A 27640-nucleotide genomic window follows, 5' to 3' on the forward strand; every position below is an offset into this window, starting at 1 on the left:
GCATATATTCCTGAAAACCACTAAGATATACAGAATCTAAAATAAAATCGGAGAGCTTATTGGGACATTCAAAAATGTCATCGGTGTAAAAAAGAACATAGAAGCCTAGTAAATATAGCAACACTTGTACGCATTTTAAATATTTAAGAAATACCACAAATACTGTAACAAATACGACACTGTACTTTAAAAAGCTGAAGTTTGCATGTGGAAGTCAGGTCAGAAGGATTACGGCTTTTGAGTTATTGTGAAGTGGTGGGTGTGATATGGGCAAAATGGGTGAAGGCACCTTAGTGGCTCAGGAGGTTAAGGGCCTGACTTCCACTCGGGTAATGATCTCACGGTTCGTGAGTTCAAGCCCCATATCGGGCTCTGCACTGACGGTGCTGAGCCTTCTTGGGATTCTCTCTCTCCTCACCTCTCTCTATGCCCCTCCCCTGCTCTCTCTCTCAAAAATAAAGTTAAAAAAAAAAAAAAAAGATGGGCGGGGTGCCTGGCTGGCTCAGTCGGTTGAGCTTCAAACCTCTGCTCAGGTCATGATCTCACGGTTTGTGGATTTGAGCCCCGAGTCGGGCTCCATGTTGATATCTTAGAGCCTGGAGCCTGCTTGGGCATCTGTCTTCCTCTCTCTCTGCCCCTCTCCTGCTTGCCTTCTCCCTCTCTCTCTCTTTCTCTCTCTCTCTCAAAAATAAATATTTAAAAAAAGTTAACAAAAAAATAAAAATAAAATGGGTGAAGAGAAATCAAAGGAACAAACTTCCAGTTACAAAATAAGTCATGGGAAACTAATGTACAGCATGGTGACTACAGTTAATAATATTATATTGTACATTTGGAAGTTGCTACAAAAGCAGATCTCATGAGTTCTCATCACAGAAAAAAATAATTCATAACTATGTATGGTGAGGGATGGTAGCTACACTCATTGTGATTATTTTGCAATATGTACAAATATAAAATCATTTTACTGTACACCCAAAAACAATATAATGTTGGGTAACAATTACACCTCATTTTAAAAAACACGTAAATAAAATCAGGCAGAAAGTTGGAGCATTGGACGTGGATGTACGAGGCTCTACTCCACAGTGAACTGAGGTGGCTGCTAGACGTTTGCATTGTGTCTTGGTGTCCATTTCTACATTCCTACGTGGCTTGCTCCAACAGAGGGCAGTTTTCTGCATTCATCCTGTCTTTCTTGAAGGTGAAAAACACCTGTAAACAGACATAAAATTTGCCTTACGCTCAAAAATTTCCCAATTTCTCGATCATGTTGGAATAAAGATTGAAACAATGCCGACTGGCTCACAATGCAAAGATCTCCTGGCCTCATCCCCATAGCTGTTGAGAACTGAGTGTCCTTGCCCTCATTCATGAACCCAGAAACTTATAGATGGATGCTGAGGCTATTTCTTTCATTTATTTGTTCATTTGTGCTCACTCGGCAGAGTTTTCTTTCTCTTTCTATTTAAAAAAAAATTTTTTTAACATTTATTTATTTTTGAGACAGAGAGAGACAGAGAGTGAACAGGGGAGGGGCAGAGAGAGGGAGACAACAGAATCTGAAACAGGCTCTAGGCTCTGAGCCGTCAGCACAGAGCCTGACGCAGGGCTCAAACTCACAGACTGTGAGATCATGACCTGAGCTGAAGTCAGATGCCCAACCAACCAAGCTACCCAGGCGCCCCTCTTTCTATTTTAATGGATTTTATTTTTTCATTGAAATGTGTCTGACAGGGGCGCCTGGGTGGCGCAGTTGGTCGAGCGTCCGACTTCAGCCAGGTCACGGTCTCGCGGTCCGTGGGTTCGAGCCCCGCGTCAGGCTCTGGGCTGATGGCTCAGAGCCTGGAGCCTGTTTCCGATTCTGTGTCTCCCTCTCTCTCTGCCCCTCCCCCGTTCATGCTGTGTCTCTCTCTGTCCCAAAAATAAATAAACGTTGAAAAAAAATTAAAAAAAAAAGTGTCTGACATATGACATTGTGCAAGTTAATGTGTGCGACATGTTAATTTGATACATTTGTATATTGTAATATGATTGCCACTGTAGTGGTAATGGGCACCTCTATCGTGTTGCACCATTATTCTTTCATTTTAGTCATTAGAATAATTAAGTTAGAATCTCTTAGCAAGTTTGATGATTACAAGAGACTATTTCTAATCTAGTTCATCAGTTAATTGCATGCTGATGCACGCACACACACATACACACAAAGCATAAAATGTTAATACCCACTTAAAGTGAGAAATAAGTTTTAGGATAAGTGATGAAAAGTACTCTGCATAGTGTTGGCAAGGCATTTATTGCTACTGTTTTTGCTCTCATTCTTCTGACTTCAATTAAGATCCATCCCTAGATATTGATGCAATGGGTGTTGGCACATTGGAATTGGGGATTATCTTCCTCACTCAGACTGCAGATAGGATCCTAGGAAATTCATCCCTCTTTGGTCTTTATACCTTCTCTTTGCTCACTGGACACAAATTGAGACCCACAGACCTGATTTTCAACCAACTGGCCCTAGCCAACTCCATCATCCTTTTCTCCAAAGGGATCCCTCAAACAATGGTGGCTTTTGGATCCCAAAATTTCCTGGATGTTGCTGCATATAAACTTGTCTTTTATTATTACAGAGTGAGCACAGGGGTTTCCTCCAGCACTATACGTCTCCTCAATGACTTCCAAGCTATTAAGCTGAACCCTAGTATGTGTAGGTGGATGGAGCTCAAGATTAGATCCCCAAAGTTCCTTGGCTTCTGCTGTTTCCTCTGCTGGCCCCTACATCTCTGGATAAATTCATTTATTCCTCTAATAGTAAACGGTCCATCCAATAACAAAAACCTTAGTGTGACAAGAAATGGATAAAGTTCCTGGAATGGGGTAGGGAGATTTAACGTATTATTTGCAGTCATATATTTTTATATGGGTTTGAGCTTCATGGTCTGGGTCAGTGGCTCCATGGTCTTTGTCCTGCTCAAGCACAAGCAGCAAGTCCAACACATTCACAGCAACAGCCTTTCCCCCAGATCTTCCCACGAGGCCAGAGCCACACACACCATCTTGGTCCTGGTGAGTTTCTTGGTTACCTTTTATTCAATCTATGCTATTTTAATTGTTTAGATGACTCTGGTTGCAAATCCAGGCCAGTGGATGGTGAACAGCACTGGGTTTGTCTCCTCGTGTTTTCCAGCGTTCAGCCCCTTTGTGCTCATGGTCAGTAACACTCGAGTCTCTCAATTCTGCTTTGTCTGTAGGGCAAGGTGAATTGTTGTCCCAATCTGGCTTCAGTGCTATGAGATTTCTAATGGGGTTTAATCATTTAATCATTTAATCATTTATTTGCACATTTGTTAACCTTGCGGTGCCTGGGTGGCTCAGTCGGGCAACTTCGAGTCGGGCAACTCTGGGGTGCAACTTCGGCTCAAGTCATGATCTCACAGTCCGTGAGTTCGAGCCCCGCATTGGGCTCTGTGCTGACGCTCTGAGCCTGGAGCCTGCTTCTCAGATTCTGTGTCTCCCTCTCTCTCTGCCCCTCCCCTGCTTGAGCTCTGTCTCTCACTCTCTCTCAAAACACACACACACACACACACACACACACACACACACACATTAAAAAATAAACATTTGTTAGCATTTTATTAACTATTGTGTGATAGACAATGTCATGGCAAACAAGGCCAGTAATAGCCCGTGGTCTTATAATAGAGGTAAAAATGAACATCACATACTTAAGTATACAAATATTACTCTCTTTGTTTTAGGATCTTCAGAGAAGTGCAGAGAATTTTGAAATAGTGTAAATGAAGGACATTTCTAAGTTTAAGGAATTTGGGGAAATCTCTCACCTTGGGTCTTATGAAAATACATGGAAGTATTTATTTATTTTTTTTTAATTTTTTTTTCAACGTTTATTTATTTTTGGGACAGAGAGAGACAGAACATGAACGGGGGAGGGGCAGAGAGAGAGGGAGACACAGAATCGGAAACAGGCTCCAGGCTCTGAGCCACCAGCCCAGAGCCTGACACGGGGCTCGAACTCCCGGACCGCGAGATCGTGACCTGGCTGAAGTCGGACGCTTAACCAACTGCGCCACCCAGGCGCCCCACATGGAAGTATTTAAACATTCTTTAAAGTATTCTTTAAACATATTTTGGAAACATAATTGGGTCCAGTCCAGTTCTTTCTTACAGAAAGAAAATCACCTGAAAAGATCCCGTGGAGCCTCAAAGGACTGGGAGAAATCCTGTGTGTTTAGATTGTCAAGTGGTGAGGAGAGAAGCAGACTATGAAGTGAGAAAGGATGTTGACGGAGGGTTCAGAGTGAGCATGTAGGACAGGCCAAGGAAGCCAAACATTTGTTTTTTAAAAAATGCCAGGTCAGGGGCGCCTGGGTGGCTCAGTCAGTTAAGCGTCCTACTTCAGCTCAGGTCATGATCTCGCGGTCCGTGAGTTCGAGCCCGGCATCGGGCTCTGTGCTGACAGCTCAGAGCCTGGAGCCTGCTTCAGATTCTGTGTCTCCCTCTCTCTCTGACCCTCCCCTGTTCATGCTCTGTCTCTCTCTGTCTCAAAAATAAACAAATGTTAAAAATTTTTTTTAAATAAAAAAAATTTAAAAAAATTAAAAAATAAAAATAAAAAATGACAGGTCAGTTAAGGTGTTCAAACATGGTAAAAATGTCAGTTCTCCTTATTCGAAATTATTACTACACTATTTAATTTTAAATTTAATAGTTCTTAAAATAGTATTACAGTTTAAATTGCATCAAAAAGAATAAAATACCTAAGAATAAATTTAACCGAGGAGGTGAAAGACCTGTGCACTGAAATCTGTAACACGACGATGAAAAGAAATTGATGGAAGAAATTGCCATATATCTATTGATATACTTACTGTCTCTTACTTAAAATCATTTTATGGTGGCATCTGGATGGCTTGGTGGGTTAAGTGTCTAACTTTGCCTCAGGTCATGATCTCACAGTTCTCATGGGTTCAAGCCCTGCATCGGGCTCTGTGCTGATGGAACAGAGCCTGCTTGGGATTCTCTCTGTTCCCCTTTCTCTCTGTCCCTTCCACTCTCTCTCTCTCCCTCTCAAATAAACCTTTATAAATAAATAAATAAATAAATAAATAAATAAATAAATAAAACCATTTTATTTTCTCTGTGATTCCCAGTTCTTCCCTTTCTCCTTTCTCTTAGTGTTTTGCTTTTTTGTTCTAGTTCTATCATCTATTTTTATTACACTAGTGATTTCATAAATTTAATTTTATAAGTGACAAATTAAAATGATATTTCTATGACTATTTTGAATTGACTCATATATATACACAGTGAAAGTGAATATTCATACTGACACACTACTCTGCTTCCCCCGCCCCCTCCCCTGAATCCAGGGAAGGAACGCTATCTACAAGGGATGAAGACTCTTCCCAGAAGATTATAATTTAACTACAAATATTGTGCAAGGTCTCTCTTAACTCCCCTCTGCTTGACCTCCTGCTGAGCAAAATTTTTCTCTGAATTCCCCTTGTGGAATTGACTAATCAGTATCCATGGATCACATAGTCTCTGCCAGTGGGGCCAAATACTCCCACCTCCAGCAGTTTCTACTGAGGAAGTAACTGTGGCCCTGAGTCTTTCTTCTTTTTCCCAACCCTCTCCTCACACATCACATCAAAGCTGTGATGGTCAGTCAGTGCTCAGCCAATAGGGGAAGGGGCAAGGGAAGAATCAAGGACCACATGAAAGGAATGGAGTCAATTGTGGGAATTTAGGGGGTCAGAGGTGGTCATAGGATTAAGTGTTGACTTCTCTTTTATCAGTGGCTATCCTTGGCCAACAACAGCCAAGTATATCACCCTGGGCTTGGGAATTATGTTGTGGGTTTGGGACTTTTGTGCAGGCTGGACGCCAGAACTGGGTCCTTAAGAAAAGAAAGGGGCAGATGGAGGGGGCGCCTGGGTGGCTCAGTCGGTTAAGTGTCCGACTCCAGCTCAGGTCATGATCTCACAGTTTGTGGGTTCGAGCCCTGCATCAGACTCTGCACTGACAGCTCAGAGCCTGGAGGCTGCTTCGGATTCTGTGTTTCCCTCTCTCTCTCTCTCTGCCCCTCCCCTGCTTGTGCTCTCTCTCTCTCTCTCTCTCTCTCTCTCTCTCTCTCTCTCTCTCTCTTTCAAAAATAAATAAACATTTTTTAAAAAGAAGAAGAAAGGAAAGGGGCAGATGGAGAACGCGTGAGGTAGAAAGATGTATATTCAGGATATCTGACATTCTCTCCACTGACCTTCAGGAGTCAGGCTGGTTTTGAATTCTTTCATATGGTGTCACTTCACAATTGATGACTGTAATTGGGTGTCTAGTCAACAATGAAACTATGTATCCCTGGCAATGCAATGCAAACCACTTTTGTAGTCTTGAAGTTCCTTTCCAAGCCTCAGAAATTCAGCTCTCTCCCATTTGGCGTATTTCTTTCTATCTTTTTTTTTTGTTTTTTTAGTGTTTATTTTTTAGAGAGAGAGAGAGACAGAGACAAGAGTGCGAGTGGGGAAGAAGCAGAGAGAGACAACACAGAGCCCGGTGCGGAGCTGGAACTCACAAATCACGAGATCATGACCTGAGCCAAAGTCAGGCACTTAACAGGCTGAGCCACCCCGGCACCCCTCATTCAGCATGTTTCTAACGCTAGGAACTCAAGTACCCGACAGGAAATGGAATCACTGTCTATAGAGGAAGTTGGCCTGATGATAGAAGTTCATCCTTGTCTGTGACTTCACTTTATAAAAGAATCTCCCCGTCTCCAGGAGACCTGTCTAGGGTGGTACCTTGCTGCTTCAAGAAGTAAGACTTCCTTCCTTCCTTTACCTGGGTTAGAGGTTTCATCCTCCACGCTGTGCTTTCTTTTGGACTTGCAATAAGCCTTCTGGGAAATACAGGCTGCAAGCTGACAATCTATAGAGCGCTTTCCTATTTGTAACCACCTTCAGAGTCTTCTATTACTGTGTTAACAGCAATAAGGACTTTCAGAAACTTCAGGTACTGTTTTAAAAATTCTATGTGTTTTCACTCATTTAATCCTCATTCTTACTTTGTAATCCTCACAGAGCCGAGGTACTCAAACCATGTCATTTCAAAATGACTTAGGCAACTTGCTGTCAACACAAATGCTTAGATCCTTTCTTCACTCAATGGCCTAGGGGCTTCTGCGTTCTTTCCTACTTCTTCAGTGATTCTGATGTGTCCCTAAAGTTTGAGAACACCTGCCCTAGAAGGAAATGCCAAAATTAAAGAACTATCTAGGGTGGGACACAACCATTTGAGATCTGGCAATCCTGCCTAGAATAAAAATATTTAAAAAAATTTTTTTAATGTTTATTTTTGAGAGAGAGAGAGACAGAGCGTGAGCAGGACAGGAGCAAAGAGAGAGAGCGAGCGAGAGACACAGAATCTGCAGCAGGCTCCAGGCTCCAAGTAGTCAGCACAGAGCCCAATGTGGGGCTCAAACTCACCAGCCATGAGATCATGACCTGAGCCAAAGTCAGACGCTTAACTGACCGAGCCACCCAGGTGCCCCTGCCTAGAAGATGGCACTTCTTCTACATGGGAGAATGTAAGCTCCATGTAACCTCCATGGGAGGATGTAAGCTGCCATTCAGCACAAATCTGTCCATTCAGCTACGTGAATGGAATGAAAACCATGACCCAATGACTTGTTAAACTCAAAACACCCAGACATCAAATCTGGAAAGATTAACTGTTTTCAGTTTGGCTATTGTGGGATAATGAAGCAATCCAAATAAAAATAAGAGTGAAGGAGTGCTTGGGTGGCTTAATGGGTTGAGGGTCTAACTTCAGCTCAGGTCATGATCTCTCGGTTTGAGTTCAAGCCCTGCATTGGGCATGCTGCTGTCAGCACAGAACTGGCTTCGGATCCTCTGTCCCCTGTCTCTGTCTGCCCCTCCCCCACTCGTTCTCTCCATCTCTCTTTCTTTCTCTTTCAAAAATAAATAAAGATTAAAAAAAAAATAAGAGTGAGGGACATCTAGGTGGCTCAGTCTGTTAAATGTCCAACTTCAGCTCAGGTAATGATCTCGAGGTTCATGGGTTCGAGCCCCACATAGGGCTCTGTGCTAGCATTGTGGAACCTGCTTGGGATTCTCTCTCTCTCCTTTTCTCTCTCTCTCTCTCTCTCTGCCCCTCCCCCAGTTGTGTGCTCGCTTTCTCTCTCAAAATAAATAAACTTAAAATAAGAGTGAAATAATTGCCATTTCAGCATTAATATTACCATAAAAGAATTGAAGTCTCCTTGGATGAACTAACTGCCTATGTTGTAAATAATTTGAGAGATAAGCTGATTTACATGATAGAATTATTTGAAGGTTTAAGAAAATAGTAAATTTTTAATAAATAAAAATGAATATTATTTATATAAACAATAGTTATTGTTTATATAAATAATAAATTGTTGGGGCGCCTGGGTGGCTCAGTCGGTTAAGCGGCGGACTTCGGCTCAGGTCACGATCTCGCGGTCCGTGAGTTCGAGCCCCGCATCAGGCTCTGTGCTGACGGCTCAGAGCCTGGAGCCTGTTTCAGATTCTGTGTCTCCCTCTCTCTGACCCTCCCCCGTTCATGCTCTGTCTCTCTCTGTCTCAAAAATAAATAAACGTTAAAAAATTTTTTTTTAAATAATAAATTGTTACTCTGATGCAAAGGATTTTTTTTAATGTTTGTTTTTGAGAGAGAGGGCTCATGCAAGTGGGGGAGAGGCAGAGAGAGGAAGACAGAGGATCCAAAATGGGCCATGCACTGACAGCAGAGAGCCCAATGTGGGGCTCAAACTCATGAACCATGAACTTATGACCTGATCTGAACTCAGACACTTAACTGACTGAGCCACCCAGGCACCCGCAAAGGAGGTTTAATTGGATAAAATATGCTCTAAATCACTCATTTTCGGGGCACCTGGGTGGCTCAGTCAGTTAAGCATCTGACTCTTGGTTTCAGCTCAGGTCATGGTCTCGAGGTTCGTGGGTTTGAGCTCCACCTCGGGCTCTGTGGTGGCAGTGCAGAGCCTGCTTGGGATTCTCTCTCTCCCTCTCTCTCTCTGCCCCTCCCCTGCTCTCTTCCTTTCTCACAATAAATACATAAACTTAAAATAAATTTAATAAAATGACTCATTTTGATTATGTGTACATAATAAAAAAAAACATCTTTCAGTATAATTCAAGAAAATGCTACTAACTTTCACAATTTATGTTCTATCTATTTAGATTTTACAAATCATTGGGTGTTTGTTTCTTCCCTAATCCTTTCGCTGTTACCAAAAAGTTTGTTTTACTAAGGATTTGAGATCCAGATCCATCCCAGACATAAAGTCACACAGCAGAGAACACCATGTCCCATGCTCATCAGGTATTGACTAGGGAAGGACACCCCTTCTCCCCCACCCCACAAAGAGATTCACTGTCACATTCTAACCCTCAGGACACATCTAAGCAATTCTTCTTGCTCTCCTTTGTCATCTTATTATGGAAAAGAAACATTAACATCCTGGATATGTTTCACATGTTTAATATTTTAGGTTTTGACCAAATGCGTCCTGAATGAGGTTGGGTTTTGTAGAAGCAGAAACTGGCACAGGGTTCAACGACATGAGATTTATTGAGGAGAAACTATCAGTAAAAATGGAAGGGCAGAGAATGAGGCAAGGAAAGGAGCCACACAAGGATGTGGCTTCATCTGAAATCTGCCAGCCTGATCCTGCGTGGAGTGTAAATGTTACACTCAAAGTAGGTGGTCCTACTTTGAAACATAGGTGCAGACCTTTTGTTACTCCAGGTCAAGCAGTCTTTAAATACTCTCCAGCTTTCAACTGCTTCTGTGTTTACTTTTTCTTAAACACTGGAATTACCTGTAACTGCATAAATCCATGTATGACACATTTTACTTTGTGTTATCTCTGAAAATTAATTCCTTCTTCTGTGGGGGAGTCTGGATTGTAGAGCTATGGACATTCTACACTTGATCTTAGCCAAAAGGCCGAGAAGCGATGAGCTATGGACATTCTAGAAGTCAGTCTATCAGTGAATTCAAAAATGCTGACTTTTTTTTTTTTTTTTTACAAAATAATTAGAGTTCTATGTTGAAATGTCCACAGTCTGCCTCACTTGGAGGTTTAATAGATTCTAATAAAACAAAATGTGTTCAAAAGTGAGATCCTCATGTTTCCAAGCTCTTTCATCTGCCTACCACCACCCCTTCCCATCTTGGTTAGTGACAAATCCATCCTTCCAGCTGGGACACAACCCCTGAGTCATCCTTGATTAAGCATGACACATATAATAAGTTGACTGGTGGAGGAGAAGCCACATCCTGATCTGAAGACATTAACCACAATCATGTGCAGCTCCTCAGTAATATAGATGCCATATAATGAAACCACAAAGCGCCTTCTCAAAGTGAGTTTTTATTGAACAAGTGTTAATGCATAGCATGAGGTAATTAGTAACACAGTGCATAATCTTGCTAGTAGATGAAAACTGACAGGGAGGAATTTACTTTTCACAAATGGTTTTCAGAGGTAATGTCAATCTCCCTGGCAGATACTATCACTGCAATTACAGCAAACAGACTGAGATCAAACATTTACCTTGGGGTTCAGATGGCTTTTTTTTTTTTTTTTTTTTTTTTTTTTTTTTTTTTTTTGAGAGAGAGCGCGAGCTCAAAGGCATGTGCAGAAGAGTGGCCGGGTGGGGACAGAGGAGAGGGAGAGAAAGAATCCCAAACTGGCTCCAGCTCAGCAAGGAGTCCAATGTGGGGCTCGATCGGATGACGGTGAGATCATGATCTGAGCCCAAATCAGGAGTCGGAAGCTCAACTGACCGAGCCACCCAGGTGTCCCCAGTTGGCCACTCTCTACACACTCTCTGGCCATGACCACTATAGTCACCGTCCCAGCAGAAAATGAAATTTGGCAAATATCTCTTCATTTCAAATAGATCTCAGGTTTCACAGTAGGAAAGAAATGAGATATGTCTTGGAATGTGGATTAAGAAACACCCCAGTGATGAGACAGTGCTGTGGCTGGATCGGATATGGATACAATCCGTGAGTTTACCCGCAGGGAAAACACTGTTTTCCGAGGGAAAAGGAGACAGCGCCCTGGTCACGTGACTTAAGGCCAATTGAGCGGCAGACTCCCTTTCTGAGTAATACCACGGTCTGGTGTGTCCCTTCAGGAGCCCAGCCTTTGGGCACACATGAAACCACGGGTGCGAGCATTTCTCCTGATCGCAGAAGCCACGCTGCAGAAACCGCGCGGGAGCGGGTTCAGAAGGGAAGAAACCGCGCCCCTCCCCCAGCGTCTGGTGACATCATTTCCCAGAGGCCTTCACGCAGGCTCCGCTGGTCCTTTGAGATTTCCAGAAGGGCGCCCCTTGAGGCAGCAGGCGGAGCTGCGGGAACCATATTACCCGGCAGGCTCAGCGCCAAGAGGCGGTAGCGCTGGGCCAATGGCAGCACGGGGCGGGGATTCCACGTCACGCGAGACCCAAGGCGCCGTCCTCGTGGGCGTCGTCCTGGGTGCTTCTGCGTCTGTTCACCGGGTCGCTGCTCCAGGAGTCTCGGCGGGCTTGAGACCGCGGGACCTGGGAGGTGTGAGGAGAGGCATCATGTCCCCTTTGCACCGAGGCAGGGCTGAGGGTGCGTGGGATGGGTCACAGGAGCCCTTGGGACCCCCCGCGGCCTCCCCACTACTGCGGCCCACTGTCCGCGAACAGGGTCCCGCGGCGGCTGCACAGGCGCAGATGGGCCCGGCACAGGTGAGTGGGTGACACCCCCCCCCCTCAGGCCCTGTGGACCCCCAACCACGCAGTCGTGGCACCTCTACATCCAAGGTGGTGGTGTCCTGGGTCTTGTCGCTTCCCCTAACTACGCCATTGTGTTTGGGGGCCACCCTGGTGTCCCGAAGCCAGGCCAGGTTCCTGTGGAAGGGTCCCCCACTCCGTCAGCTAATCAGTGAGGTGTGGAAGGGTGTCCCGGGCACACCCACCATGAGGTGCAGATGCGGGGAGGTGAGGCCGAGCAGGGCGGAATCTGTCCGGTGGGAACAGACAGCACTAGCTTGGGAATCGGGTCTGGAATAACAGGCTGAGGAATCGGCCTCTTTTGAGGCCATGGTGGGGACCACGGAGGATTTGGAGTCCAGTTTTAATAGGCTTCTTCTGGGGGCGTCTGGGTGGCGCAGTCGGTTAAGCGTCCGACTTCAGCCAGGTCGCGATCTCGCGGTCCGTGAGTTCGAGCCCCGCGTCAGGCTGTGGGCTGATGGCTCGGAGCCTGGAGCCTGTTTCCGATTCTGTGTCTCCCTCTCTCTCTGCCCCTCCCCCGTTCATGCTCTGTCTCTCTCTGTCCCAAAAATAAATAAAAACGTTGAAAAAAAATTTAAAAAAAAAAAGGCTTCTTCTAGCTCTGGAGGGGAGAGTAGGCTCGGGGTGAGTGGAGGCTCCCTGCAACCCCCCACATAGTACCCGGAACTGCCTTCCCCCGTCACCCTCAGCCATCCTCCCAGCCAGAGCGTGTGTCGTGGTGTGCAGAACAACCTCCAAAGCCTACCGCCTGGGTTCGTCTCCAGGTTCTGCCCCTGCCCCGCCGTGGGATAGTCTGCTTCCCTGGCCATGAAATGGGGTTCATTGCAGGTCTTCCCTCTGAGGTCCTGGAGGCAGATGTGGGAGGCACTGAATGTGGCACAGCCTGCCTAGGGAATGCCCAGGAAGTGCCGGTTGTGGCCATTCATTTCTGTGATCTCTGGGATCCAAGGAGGCCTTTGCCCTGACCTTGTCCTCATGGCAGGGCAAGTGAGAGAGAAATGCTGCTTCTCAGAATTCCCCCATCCCTGCACCGTCTGAGTGAACTGTGCTTCAGGAAAGAGCTCATGCAGCAGTGTAGAGACTTTAGGGGCCATATAGCCATGCCTTTCCCAGGGCCATGACCTCGAGGAGTCTGGTCAGTGCTCTTGGCTTCCATCTCTGGGGATCCATGGGAATATCAACATTTCCTCCTCATGGCTTGAGGGGATCAGAGGGCATGTGTGTGATGTGTGTACCCCAGTCCAACATGCCCAGGTAGCGTCACCCTGGACACTGTTTTCAGGGAGCAGAGTCCCTTGTCCTCTGATGGTCTTCGGGGCTCACCCCAGCGGAATCCTGCCCCAGGGTTTCCCCTGTCTCAGCTGAGAACTGGGGAAGAGAGAGCCTAGGGGAAGACTCACAGTGGGAGCAGTATTTTTGGAATTTTGCTTCCCTGCTGGCATGAAAAGGGCCTTTGGGCAGGTTGGGCACCCAGGAAGGTCACTGGGTTCATCTTTATAGTTGCCGTCTGTTTATTACAAGCAATGCTGGCTTGCCACTTACAGTGGTAAGTTTATTTTTCTGTTGAAGATACTTACTTTATTTAAAAAAAATTTTTTTTGAGAGAAAGAGAGTACACAGGGGAGGGGGGGGGAGAGAGAGAGAGAGAGAGAGAGAGAGAGAGAGAGAGAGAGAATCTTAAGCAGACTCCACCCCCAGGCCAGAGCCAACACTCCCATCTCACAACTGTGAGATCATGACCTGAGCCAAAATCAAGAGTCAGATGCTTAACCGACTGAACCACCCAGGCGTCCCTGAAGACATTTACTCTTATGTGAAAAGTATGTGCGTTAAAGATTCAGTGTTGGCAGTGTGCGGGAGCATGATGTGCATTTATTTATTTATCTTTAAAATTTTTAATGGTTATTTATCCTTGAGAGGGACAGAGTGCGAGCAGGGGAGGGACAGAGAGCAAGGGAGACACAGAATCCAAAGCAGGCTCCAGGCTCTGAGCTGTCAGCACAGAGCCCGATGCGGGGCTCAAACTCACAAACTGTGAGATTGTGATCTAAGCCGAAGTCAGACACTCAACTGACTGAGCCGCCCAGGCACCCTGTGTGATGTGCGTTTAGATGTAAACACACGACACACTCCAGGTTTCTCTCGGGCACATGACTCTATTCACTCCGATCATAGTCCCAGTCACCATTAGGAGTTGTCGTATTCATTTGTGGTTCGCGTGGCCTCCTCCCTTCATTCCAGCCATTCCAGTGGCCTGTCTTCAGAGAGGCCATCCCTAGCTTTCCTTCTGAAACTCTAGCCTTTTCACCTGTTTCTTGGCCTCAGAACCTGTAGGGCCATTTGCATCGTCTCGCTCAGTTATTTAGTTTCTAGTTTGGGATCTTTCTCCAGTGGGAACTGGGATTCCTGTTTGCTGCTGTGGCGCCAGGCCTCTGATGGGGCCATAGCTGTAACAGGACCTCGGTAGCTGGTTGGAAAATGAGCGAGACTCCCAGATGGGCTTTCATCCCACTTAGAACCTGTGTTTGAACCCCCACCGTGGCCTGGTGCAGTGCGACTGCTCTGTGTGCACACACGTGTCTTCCCTTCCCTTCTGCATCCCACTGCCCTGCAGCCATGCCACCCTCCACTTGCCCAGCTCTTCCTCACTTTCCAGCCTTGCCCTGCCAGTGCCATCTGCCCTGGATCCTGTCTCCAGAGCTCTGCGGGGCAGCCCTGTGCATTCCTCAGGCCTCTGCTCAAATGCCACCTCTGTCTTTCAGGTTCTCGCTAAAGTACCCCCTGATCAACGTGCTCGGGCGCTAGCATTTTTGTGCAGAGTTGAGTGTTGGATTGAGATTCTCCAGGGTGCTTGAGGTGCAAAGAGGAAAAATAATCATAAGAAGCAGTGATAATAGCGGACTTTCACTGGGCCCTCGATTTGGTTTGAGGGACAGTTATGTTTCAGCTCATTCAGTTCCTACCTCCTCAGAGTTAGGTTCTGGTATCATCCCTGCTTTACAGAAGAGGAACTTGAGGCTCACAGACATTAAGTTATCTACCCAAGGTCACACAGCTTTTAAGTAGTTGAAACTCACACATTGTCCATTGGCTGCCAGAGCCAGTTCCCAACCACAGTGGGCTGGGGAGGCCTGAGGATGACGCCTAAATTAATCTGTGTGAGGGGGGTAGAGATTTCTCCTGCAGGTGAGCTTGGAAACAAGGAAGGCAAGAGGGGCCATCCCAGACAGAGGGAACGTTGTGGACAGAGGCCGCGAAGACAGAGTTGTTCAAGGAGGCCCGAGATTGTGATTGCCATGTGCCCCCCACCTGCTAAGATGGGTCTCGAGGAGGGAGCACGCATGGTCATTGACCCTTGCCCAGGACAGACATCACAGCCAGTCAGACACTGCTGCCTGTGTTCTTATGGCCACAAGGGCATTATTCTCACCCGCTTGGGTTCCCTGGTTCTCACGGTATTCGTGCCTCAGGGACATATCCCATCAGGACTCTGGAAGGGAAAACTGACTGATACCTCACTGTGGAATCTTGTGGGGGTCTGAACGGCTGGGGGGCCCGAGCCGGTGTGGGGAGCTGATCCAGGCCCTGCCGCTCCCAGGATGGTGCCTCCCGTGAGGTGGAAGAGGACAGCTCCATTCTTCTGCCCGTGTCCGCGGATGTATGGTCAGGGATGGCGGAGGCAGATAAACAGCAACAGTTCCTGGCAGTGCCTCACCTGTAGTGATGGAGGGGCATAAGCGTTGCCACGGACCCTCGCCAGAGGGTCCTAGGTTCAGATCCCACCTCTGCTATGTAGACTGGGGATTCTCAGGGTGACTCACTAACAAAATGTACAGAGCGCTGTCATGAGCCAGAGACTCTAGTGTTGGCTTTATGAATGTTTTCTCTCGACTTCTCAATCTGATAAAGTGGGAGAGTTGTTGTTGTACTGGTGGAAGAAACGGAAGCTCGGAGGAATGAAGTGGCTTCCGCAAGGTAGACAGCAGGCAAGTGGTGATTCAAGGTTGAATTCAAGCTTGGGAGTGTGCTCCAGACCTGGGGACATTTAATCCCTTTGCCGTAGCACACGAAGCCCTCGGCTAGGGGCGGGCATGCGGGGAGGACCGGGGAGGACCGGCTGCTTTTACCTCTATTCTCAGGGTTGGAATTGTCTTCATGAGTATTTCCCCGGTCCTCTGACGTCCCAGACCACTTACCTTCTGCCCCCAAGGTCCTCATGGGAACGCCGTTGTCTGTGTCATTCTCCATGGCATCTGCCATTGAAGATTTCTCTGTCAGCCGTGTCTGCCCCCCACTTACACCCAGCTCAGAGCTCAGCCCTCCAGAGGCCTCAGTTCGGGGCTGGGTCTCCGTGCACCTTCACCGGTAACTAAGTTACAGGCTTTGATTCCTCCCAACGGCCCCGGTGCACTTAACACTACTGTGTGTGACTTTCCAGGCACCAGTGACTTTCAAGGACGTGGTTGTGACCTTCACCCAGGAGGAGTGGGAATTACTGGACCTGCCACAGAGGACGCTGTACTGGAGGGTGATGAGGGAGACCTGTGGGCTCCTGCTCTCGCTGGGTAAGGCTTCTCCTCACCTCCACGCGGGGGCCTGCAGCCTCCTGGGTTCCTTCCTCTCTCCTGAGGCCCGGCTGGTAGAGAAGGGCTCCGAGTGGCTCGCCGTCCTCCCCACAGGCCCCACTGTGTGCTGGGCCCACCTCCTCCTGCCCACTCTCCTTTTGTCTCCACCAGGAATCACTAGGCAGGAAACCTAGTTCCCCTGGCAGATGGAAGTGAGGTGCCTGGCAGAACCTGGGATTCGGGTGCCCCGAGAATGGGTTCAGGACGTGGGAGGAAGCACGGTTGTTCCACGGCCCCGGGGCTCTCGTCCTGGCTTCTCTCTGTGGGTCTGCACACACCACTGTCTTTTCACAGCAGTTTTTGGTGGGAGTGGGCACCTCATTCTTCTTCTGTGAGCCCCTTGGATTCTCATCTCCATTCTTGTCTGTGTGTTCATGTCCTGCCTTCTCTGCATAGGTGTTTGTGTTTGTGTAGCAGGAAGCAACCCCTGGAGCCCACGATCCCCTCACCCTCTCAGCCCAGTGCCCCGCACAGGCTCCACCTGGGGCGCCTGCTAAAGATTCCCGCCAGAGGTTGCTGACTGGCCCGGCTGTCTGAGTCAGGTGACCCCACAGCATGCTGGCATGGTCGTGGGCTGATTCTCCAAGAAGGGGGGAGAGTGAGGCAGGGCCCCTGTGGATGTTTGCCTTCAGTGTCGCCCGCCCGTTTATAAACAACACAAACTCAATGAAAAGGCTGCTTCGGCCTAGACCATCCTTTGCTGGTGTGGGCCATACTGTGCTGGGGTGGCAGATAGTTTTAGACGACACAGATGCACACCCTGAGAAAGCCATTTCCCTCTTGATTCTCATCAGGAAGATGTCTCAGTTCGTGCTGAGTTATTAATGCTGAGTCGTTCATGCCTGTCACGACTGTCGCCAGTGTCCATTTTCAGCAGAGGCAACAGTCTCCAGCTCGTAGCCCCGAGCAGGCTGCTGAGCTCGCTGGGACCTGTTATCGTTATTTTGATTTCTTTATTGTGTTTTGATTGTAACCTTTCATCCGTGGCAAGGAAGATTTTCCATTTTCTGGAGTAATGTGAGATCCCCTTTGAAGACATTGATTTACAAGAAATGAAAAGTGGTTTGCTTTCGAGAGAAGCCATTAGTAATGAGTTGTCATGGCCAATGTCCCCTGAGCACTGACACGTGTCTGGCCTTTTCTGGGCACTTGCCCTGCTCCATTCATTGAATTCTCACAATATCCCTGGGAGGTGAGATGTTTCCCCAGAACTGCCTGACTTTGAACCCAGTTTTCTCCCCACTGGGGACCTCTTGCCCAAAGGCAATCATCAGATTTTGGAGCCAACAATTTATTGTGATTAGTTTAATACACTTACGTGTTATTCAGTGATCTTGTGATATTCCTAATATTATTTCAGCGCACAGGCGTGGGTGTGCAACATGTGTGAAGTACACAGTATGAAGTATCCAGCCCAGTGCATGTTTTACTCATTTACCTACTGGTGTGACTTCCACTGGGTCAACCTTTGCAGTGTTCCCAGCCCCCAGCAGGCTCCCCTGCCCCACCGTGTAAGGAAAAGACCACCATTGCAGGGAGCTTGTCAGGAAGCCAAAATGTTAAAACTTAAGCTTAATGTAAAAGATGGCCCTTAATGGTCAAATGCCATCCTGTTCCCCCTGTGGTAAAGGCCCTTTCCTTTGTGAAATGACACCGAGAGGAGATGCTGGTTGATGTCGGTGTAAATGTCCTCATTCACCCAGGTCACTGTGTGAGTTTCCTTACATTCCTGCAACGTGCCAGTCTGGGAATCACCGGGTCAGCACCTCCCACCATCCCTGGCTCCCCACAGTCAAAACCTCCCACTCACATCCCCCCTCCCACTTGAATAGCCCACTTTCTCCCAGCTGCTGGCCCCACGTAAGGGCCAGGAGCCATTTTGTCCCCAGTGCAGTGCTCAGCAGGCTGGGCTTTGGACCTAGGTGGCCTGGAGTCAAATCCCAGGTTGGCTTCCTGTGGACTGTGGCAAGTTACTGAGGCTGACCCCCTGTTCTCCCTTTTCCTCCCCCTGCAGTCATCTCTCCTGACTAAGCAACCGGCTTAAGTCACCTGTCTTTCTCAGATGGCCAATGATGAGGGTACCATTTGCAGATTGACGGAGACTAGGACTTTCGTCACTCCCTGGACACCAGAATCACCCAGGGAGCTTGGAAAACTCCTGACGCCCAGGCCTCACCCCAGAGTTCTGGTTTGAACTGACCTGTGGTGAGAATCAGGCCTCCCCTGTAGAGATATAGGTAGGGTGAGACCCACAGACTCAGAGCCATTAGAACACAGCTGCTCAGAAATTCCATGGAAGCTTCTTGTTGGGCCCTCCCTGGGGGCATCAGTTTTGGTGAACAGCCCTGCCATTTGAGTTGAAAAGGCCAGAAAACAACTCCTCAGCACCTGTTTCCATCAGACCCCTCATGCAGCCATCCTCAGGTCCTGCCCCTTTTACACTGCCCTTATCTCCTGAGTCTGTCCCCACCACCCCCTCCCTGAGCTCCAGCCTTGACACCCTGGTCCGCCTGTCTTGTCCTCTCTCATCTGCACGCTGCTAACGCACCATGGTCTCCCCGTCTGCTTGTGCCTCTGCCCAGCTGTCCTCTGCACCAGCTCTCCTAGCCGCCCACCCGATTCTAAGCCTTCACCACACTCTCAGCCACTGAGGCTCAGACCACGGCCAGACTCATGTCAGAAATAAAGACTTTACTTCTTCTTGCTTCTCGACCCTTTCAGACTCATCTGCATCTGATGGCTGCCTCCAGCCTCTGTTCTCACCGCCCCCCACCAGGAAGAGGTCTCACCCCCAGCTATGACCAGCTCCTGCACCAGGGACTGGGTCACACCCTCTCCTGCCTTCTTGGGAGCTCCTTCTTTAGCTCTAGAATTGACTGATTGGTGTGACTATGTGTACAACCAACTTTTTAGAGGAGATGTTGCATTCTAGGGAGAAATGTCTACACTGAACTTCCATATATCCCATTCTCCCTCCCTCCCTCCCTCCCTCCCTCCCTCCCTCCCTCCCTTCCCCCCTTCCTCCCTCCCTCCCTTCCCCCCTTCCCCCCTTCCCCCCTTCCTTTCTTTCTCTGAAGTATAATTTATACATAGTGATGTGCATGAATCTTAAGGATTTAACTTGATGAGTTTTTGCACATGAATAAATCCAAGTAACCATTCAGGTGAAGATACAGACCTTAGGAGGTGCCTTGTAAGCCCTACTAGTCCTACTAGTCCATGTCACCTCCTACAAAGGTAACCACTGATACCTGAACACCGTCGGTGAGTTTCACTTCTTGAATGGATATAAATGGAGCCTCACAGTATGTTTTCTGCCTCTCTTGTGTTTATCATCAGTATGTCTGTGAGGTTCATTCGTATGGATGCAAATGTTTGGAGATTGACATTTTCATACTATGTAATATCCCGTTGTAGTTATATAGTGCAGTCTATCCATTCTCCTGTTGATGGACATCTGGGCTGTTTCTTTTGGGGTGGGGATGTTATGAACATCACTGCTGTGAGAGGTTCTGTTAGGCATATACCCAGGACTGGACTGGATTGGACATGGGATAGGTGTATATTCAGCTCTAAGAGAAATTATGAAACAATTTTCAGCATGATTGATCATCCCACACACCACCAGCCCCGTTTGTGAGTTCCTGTTGCTCCACATTCTCGTCAGTGCTTGGTGTCCTCTCATTACTCTTTGTAATGGGATGCACTTTAGAGGTGACTCCCAGGACCATAGCACTGAAATCGATGCACTTCTCTCTGATCCCCATTCCTCCAGCACAGAGATCACCATTTTCCGGAATTCACACTTACTATTCATTACTTGTTCTGTGGGAAGTTATGTCATTACAAGATCAGGGGTGTATTCAGATTTTCTCTTTACTCTTATCTCAGTTTTGGTATGTTGTGTCTTTCAGTAATTCTGTGTCATCTGAATGTTTGAGCCAGTACTTTTAAAATCATTTTATCATACCTGTGTGTGTGTGTATGCGTGTATACATACCTGGAAAATATATTGTGTAGGCCTTTTGTTAAACTTTATCTGAAGGGTATTCTAGGGTACCTGGATGGTTCAGTCGGTTAAGCATCCAACCCTTGATTTTGTGGTCAGGTTATGATCTCACGATTCTGAGATTGAGCCTGACTTGAACTGGGCATTCAGCCTGCTTAAGACTCTCTCCCTCTCTCTCTGCCCCTCCCTCGCTTGTGTGCTTGTGTGTGCTCGCTCTCTCTCTCTCTCTCTCTCTCTCTCAAAAGAAAATGAAAGGGTACTCTGTACCAGTCATCTGGGACTGGCTTTTTTATTCAGTATTATGTTATTGTCTATAACATATATTTGTATATTATATGTTACATATTATATATTTATATGTTATATATTACATGTCATGTATAGCTGTAGTTCACTCGTGTTCTTTGCCCGGGAAATAACCTCTTGCATGAATATTCCACAAAGTATTTGTTCTTTTAGACATTTACTTTTTCCCAGCTCTTCCCTCTTGCACACGATGCTGCCATGAAAATGTTTATGCGTGTGTCCTTGTGCACATGTGTGTGAGTTTCTCATGATAACGTTCCTGGGAGTGGAATTTTGGGTGACTAGGGATTTGGCATGTTAAGGTGGCACCCAGTTGTTTCCTGAAGTGGTTATAGTAATTTTGACTTTGGCCAGCAATATCTGAGAGATTCCATGGACCTACATCCTCTCCAGTATTTGCTATTACCAGCCTCCTTAGTTTTTGTCAGTCAAATGAGTATAAAAAATATCTCAGTGTAGTTTTGTTTTGCAGCCCTTCATTACTAAGAAAGTGGAATGACACTCCCCATTTGTTTAGTGGCCATGTGTATCTTTTATTAATGTCAGTTCATGATTTTTTTTTCTGATTTTTCTGTGAAGATGGTTGCTCTTCCCTTTTTTTTTTTGTCAGATTTTTTTTGTATATTCCTGATACTAATCTTTGACCCATACTGTGGGCTGCAGTTGTATTCTGTTAGAGTTTAGCTTTTAAAAAATATATCTTTGGGGCGCCTGGGTGGCGCAGTCGGTTAAGCGTCCGACTTCGGCCAGGTCACAATCTCGTGGTCCGTGAGTTCGAGCCCCGCGTCAGGCTCTGGGCTGATGGCTCGGAGCCTGGAGCCTGTTTCCGATTCTGTGTCTCCCTCTCTCTCTCTGCCCCTCCCCCGTTCATGCTCTGTCTCTCTCTGTCCCAAAAATAAATAAAAAACGTTGAAAAAAATATATATATATCTTTAAAGTATCTTTTGATTAATATAAATTCATATTTTGTTTACTGCGGTCAATTTCTTTTTTTTTTTTTTTTTATGATTACTGCTTTTCATGTCTCGCTAGGAAATATCCCTACACCAAGGTCAAAAACATACTCGTTTTCTTTTGCTTGCTAATCTGGAATTAATGATGTGTGTGATGTGCGGTAGAAATGGAATAACTTTTTTCTGCATGTGGGAAACCAGTTTTCTAGCCCCCCTTGTTGTCTGTCACTGTTACCAGTGACCTGCTGTGTCATCTCTGCGGTGTGTGAAAGCTGTGTCTGTTCATGAGGCTATTACTTCCTGTTGCCAGTTTTTCTTAGGCCTGTAATTTCATCATAACCCCAGGACTGGGAGGGCAAGCCCTATCGCCTTATTTTTGTTTCAGTGATATTCTTGGCCCTTAACTCTTCCTAGGAAATTCTAGAATCACCTTGTTGAGTTTCATGGCAAATCATGTTATCTGGAATTGTAATGAACTTAAAGATAGATTTGAGGAGAATTTACAACTTTGTTATTAATTTCTCCATGTGTATAGATCTCTTTAATATCTTGAAATGTTTCAGATTTCTCTACTAGCTTTCTTCCATTGTTTAGACCCCACACTGTTCTTCACACACAGAAGATTTAATGTGTTCCTCACCTTGAGCCCTGTGGGCACTGTCCTGGGAGTGGCGATGGCTGCCCTTACTCTCAGCCCTCTAGACTCTGGAATCGGCACCCTGTTTGTGGCACCGTCCGCATCTCTGCCATCCTCGTGCCCTGCAGCTCCCTAGGCATCAGGACTCTCTCTCGACTTGGCACCTTGTGCACTCTGCCTCCTTTTGGGCGCAGTGCCCTCTTACTTTCTATATGTGCTGGCTCCTGCTTCTTCACGACTCAGATCTCAAGACACCTCCCAAATTCTCTCTTTCTCTCATTTGGACTGTGTTAGATGTCCCCTTCCTTCCCTGTGTTCCTGGTAACCACGTGTGACGTCCTTTCTTAGAACAAACACAGCCTGTGGTGTCTTCGTTTCTCTCCCCTCTGGACAGAGAGAAAGGGATTCCACTCTGGACCCTGCCCCAAATTCTCCTCAAGGTTGTTCCTCTAAGGGTGTCAAGAATCCAGGGACCAGCAAAAAACAAAAACAAACCACACAACAACAACAACAAACCTGAGCTTCAGAGATGTGAACAGTTATCAGTGGCACTGTTTTCCCGCTGGCTTGGCGATCGTGTTTCTTTATGTTGGCATTGCTAATGGGCCTCTTTTGTGTATTGGATTCTCTTCAGGTGATGAAGCAAAAACCAGGACCACGGAGCCTTCTGCTTCTCAGTCAGCCGTGTTTGAGGGATGCTTATCCCACAGGTTACCGACTCAGGAAGACTCCGGTGTTTCCATGCTGGGAGAGGCCAGGGAACAAGAAGAACCATCCAAAAAACAGGGAGGGCCTGTGAAGACAGGGATAGTCCCGTTCAAGGAGACTCTCCCTGGAGAGATGAACCCCGAGTGTGGTCATTGGGGAACAGGTGAAAATCTGTGTACAAAGGACTTACAGGAGCAAGTCTCTGCAGGAGATGCTCTCCATGATTACGAATCACGTGGATCAAGGAAAGACCCCTCGATTCATGGAGGGAAGAACTCGTACAAGTGCAAGGAATGCGGAAAAGGGTTTAAGAAGAATCGCTTCCTTCTCCAGCATCAGTGGATTCACACTAAAGTAAAACACTATACATGCAAAAAGTGCGGGAAGGCCTTTCTCAGGAAGGCAGAGCTCACTGGACACTACGGCGTTCACATGGAGAAGAAGCTCTATGAGTGCATCAGGTGTGAGAAGGCCTTCAGCCGCAGGTCACACCTCACAGAGCACCAGCGGGTTCACACTGGGGAGAAGCCCTTTGTGTGCATTGAGTGCAGGAAGACCTTCAGCCGCAGGTCACACCTCACAGAGCACCGGCGGATTCACAGCGGAGAGAAGCCGTATATGTGCAGCGAATGCGGAAAGGCCTTTGCCCGCCACTCTGATTTTATTCGGCATAACAGAACCCACACTGGAGAAAAGCCCTTTGAGTGCAAAGAGTGTGGGAAGGCCTTTTGTAACAGCTTTTCTGTAACTCGACACATGAGGTGTCATTCTCAGGAGAAGCTCTATGAGTGCAGTGAGTGCGGAAAGACCTACGGCTACCGCTCGACCCTCGCTACTCATCAAAAGATCCACAGTGGAGTAAAATCCTATAAGTGTAAGAGATGTGGGAAGGCCTTTTACCGGAAGACGGGCCTCAGTCAACATCAGAGAACTCACACTGAGTTCCGAAAGAGACCTTTTTAAAGTGACGACTGTGGCGGATCGTTTGACCGGGAGAGCGTTACTTGGCTTGGCATCTAAGAGTTTGTACCCGAGGCTTCCCTGCGTACGTGTCCTCCTTCGTGTGCACGGCTCCTGCTGGGGCTACGGCATTACCTTTACCTGTGGCTGAGCCCTGGCACTTCAGAGACCGGAGGCCAGGCTTCCAAACACGACTTGGTTCTTAGGAGAGGGACCTTCTTCCCACACCTGAGAGTGCTTTGCTGTCACGTGGCCTGCAAAGAGGCCTGGGCCTGTTTGTCCCAAGGCACAAGTGATGTGCTTTGCAGTGGACAGAGGGCCCTCTCCCCTCATTGTCCACATCTCCCCCTGGAACTTTATGTGTTCACAGGGGCCTGCTGTGGAATGGGCAGGAGTCACGAGAACCCTATCCTTCACGCCCATTATCCTGCACGGTGCCTGGTGTCGTGGAGATACATGGGTGACTGAGACGTGCGCCTTGCTGTCTAGAAGGGAGACACGCGTGATAACACAGAGGTGTAGAGGTGTAGTTTGGCCACTCTGATGCTGTGGCAGCAATGTGCCTGTGGTCCCCATGTGGCAATGAAGATCAAGGTCAAAACTTTGGCAAGGAGGGCAGATGTCCTTTGGGAAGAGTGGTCCAGTGGTGAAGGTTTTGGACCCTCGGGATACTGGAATTCGAGCACTTCCGAGCTGTGCCCATCGCCATCTGGGTGACCTTGGTTATGTCATCTCCCCACACGCCTCTTGTTACAAAAGTGGGGAGATCCATGTTAAACTGTGAAGCATGGGCAGAGGAGCAGACAGTATACAAAGGTGAGATCACACATACCCATGAGGAATGGAGGAGCCCCAGCCATGTTCGAAGATGAGGAAGAATGTTCTGGTAAAGGGAACAGCATGTGCCAAGACCCTGAGGCAGGGGAGAGTTGGCCTTGTTAGTGGAAGCAGCTGAAGGCCAGTGTGTCCGGAGGAAATGAGTGGTGGACAGTGAGATGGAAGAACAGGGGTGGATGCGGTGTTGGCAGGCTGAGGAAGGGATTCACCACGGCAGTGGCATGTTCTTGCTTCTGAGTTCCCCCTTGGCTGCTGTGTAGAGAGCGAATTGAAGAAGGGAGAATTGATGTGGGAGAGAGACGAGGCCACCATGTAACCCAGGAGTTCGTTGGCATTGCCTGACCCAGGATGGTGGCATTGGAATTGGTGGGGAGAGGATGACTTAGGATGTGTTAGGAGGCAGAGCGCACAGGACATGTGCATAATTGGGATGATGAACGAGCCCCGAGGAATGACTTTCCTTCCTCGATCCTCAAGAGGAAGCCCTCTGCATCCATGGAATGTGACGTGGGGCCTGTCCTCATGTTCTGGTCTTCAGTCAGCACCTAGTGTGTTGAGTGAGCAGGTGAAGCTGAAGACTCCCTTTCTCAGACAGAAAACTGGCAGGACTCCTTGTTCCCGTGATGGTCACATGGGCGGTGAATTTACCATGACCTTTTTTCTCTAATGGAGAGGGGCCCTAGGTACGTAGATTTGCACAGGAAGCCGTGCAGGGCAGTGATGACGCCTGCCTCTCCATGGGCACCATTCTCAGCTGTGCTTCTTACCAGTGGCCAGGACTCAGGGCCATTCAGGAATGTGGGGGGTTCTCAGTTTCCTCCTCTGTAAATGGTGATCTAATAAGCCTCAGCCTCGGTATCTGTGAAACAAGAGTGTTGACTGATGCACTTCACCAGGTGGTTGTTCAGATTAAAGGATAGTGTTGTGAAGTACCTGGTGTCAGCTTTGCAGGTGTTCTTAAATGTTCACGGTTGTTAAAATTGTTTTCACTGAAGTGTTACCCCTTTGTGCCACCCTATTCTTTTCTCATCGGGAGATGTGCTGATGGGATTTGCTGGTAAAAATATACTTCAGGTCCCGAGAACATCTCAGCTGATTTTAGGCTTTAAGAAACTTGTTCATAGATTCTGGTGAACCTCGGCATGAGGTCTTGGTTCCAACCAAATCCAGGACATTGTTCGCCCCCTGGTTTCTTTTCCTGGTGGAGATGGGGTGGCTGAGGGTGCCACAGAATGTTAGTTTTGCTTTAATGGAAATTCAAAACTTGCACTTGAAATTTATGGGTGAAAATTAAGTACCTTGTGAAGGGAGGTTTGAACCATCTAAAAGTACTGACTAATGGGGCACCCGGCCGGCTCAGTTGGAAGAGCATGCAAATATTGATCCTGGGGTCCTGAGTTCAAGCCCCACATTGGGTGTAGACATCACTTAAATAAATAAAGTTTTAAAAAAATTTTAAAAAGACTACTAATTTATTTCATATCTCATGTAATATTTGATATATCTGGGATTAATATATCCTCTTATTTTATGGCTTTGTCTCCCTTGTTCTTTTTCTGATCCTTTAAAAAAACAACTATTACTCAGAATCCAGATTTTTTTAAAATTCTAGTTTAAAAAGCATATTGTTTGTTATTGTTTAAACTAAAATTTACAAACACAACAGTAGATGACAGAATTATAAATACTTTTCTGTCTTCCCAGGCAATATAAGGGACTTAGAAGATGAGCTAGCATGTTCTGTCTCCGTATATGTGTTGAGATTATGCATGTTAACTCTATCAGTCTAACTCCACAAGGAAATGTTATTCTTGTTTAAGGCAAGTAACGAGCCAGATGAGTATGCGTTCCCCTCTTGGGTCCTCATTCCTTCTGTAATTGCAAGTATTTCATCTGAGATTACTTTCCAACGTCCTTAAACATAACCTTTAGGATTTCATTTTATGTGTGTTAATCTTCCATTAAATTCTTCATTTTTGGCTTGAAATACTATTATTTTGTATTCTTTCTTGACAGTTTTACCATATATAGAAATCTAGGTTGGCATGGGTTTTTTTCCTTCAGCACATCCTTGAAGAGGTCCTTCCACTTTGTTCTAGAATCATAATTATATTGGGAGTGATTGGCAACAAGTATACTTTGTGTATGGTCTTTTAAAAAAAATGTTTGTTTTTGGGGCGCCTGGGTGGCTCAGTCGGTTAAGCGTCCGACTTCAGCTCAGGTCACGATCTCGCGGTCCGTGGGTTCGAGCCTCGCGTCAGGCTCTGGGCTGACCGCTTGGAGCCTGGAGCCTGTTTCGGATTCTGTGTCTCCCTCTCTCTCTGCCCCTCCCCCATTCATGCTCTGTCTCTCTCTGTCTCAAAAATAAACGTTACAAAAAAAAATTTAAAAAAAAAAGTTTGTTTTTGAGAGACAGAGAGAGAGCGGGGGAAGGGCAGAGAGGGAGACAGAGAACCCAAAGTAGGCTCAGCACTGTCAGCGTAGAGCCTGACCTGGGGCTCAAACTCATGAACCATGAGACCATGACCTGACCAGAAGTGGAACACTTAACTGACTGAACCATCCAGGCACCCCTACTTTGTGTATGGTTTTAAGAATAGAAATACTAGGGGCCTTGGAATATAGGCAGAGATTATATCTTCGTTGTGTTTTCTCTTTTGTGCTCCTCCACAGGGATAGTTTCTCCAGTGATCAGTGATCAGTGATTTCAGTTTGCACACCAGCCCCCCCTCCAGTATTTAGCACTC

General features: G+C 47.0%; 1 protein-coding gene and 1 pseudogene across 1 annotated transcript; both read left to right on the plus strand.

Annotated features, from left to right (window-relative positions):
• Nucleotides 1-275: 275 nt before the first annotated feature.
• On the plus strand, nt 276-3313 carry LOC101098100 (annotated as a pseudogene).
• Nucleotides 3314-11153: 7840 nt separating this feature from the next.
• LOC123382372 (zinc finger protein 550-like) lies at nt 11154-27028 on the plus strand. The gene is made up of 3 exons (XM_045046767.1): nt 11154-11813; nt 16297-16423; nt 23023-27028. The coding sequence occupies exons 1-3, from the start codon at nt 11253-11255 to the stop codon at nt 24057-24059; spliced, it is 1725 nt and encodes a 574-aa protein (XP_044902702.1). The 5' UTR covers nt 11154-11252; the 3' UTR covers nt 24060-27028.
• The last annotated feature ends 612 nt before the right edge of the window (nt 27029-27640 follow it).

The sequence above is a fragment of the Felis catus genome, chromosome E2 (genome assembly GCF_018350175.1).
Source record: "Felis catus isolate Fca126 chromosome E2, F.catus_Fca126_mat1.0, whole genome shotgun sequence".
In the NCBI taxonomy this organism is placed as follows: domain Eukaryota; kingdom Metazoa; phylum Chordata; class Mammalia; order Carnivora; family Felidae; genus Felis; species Felis catus.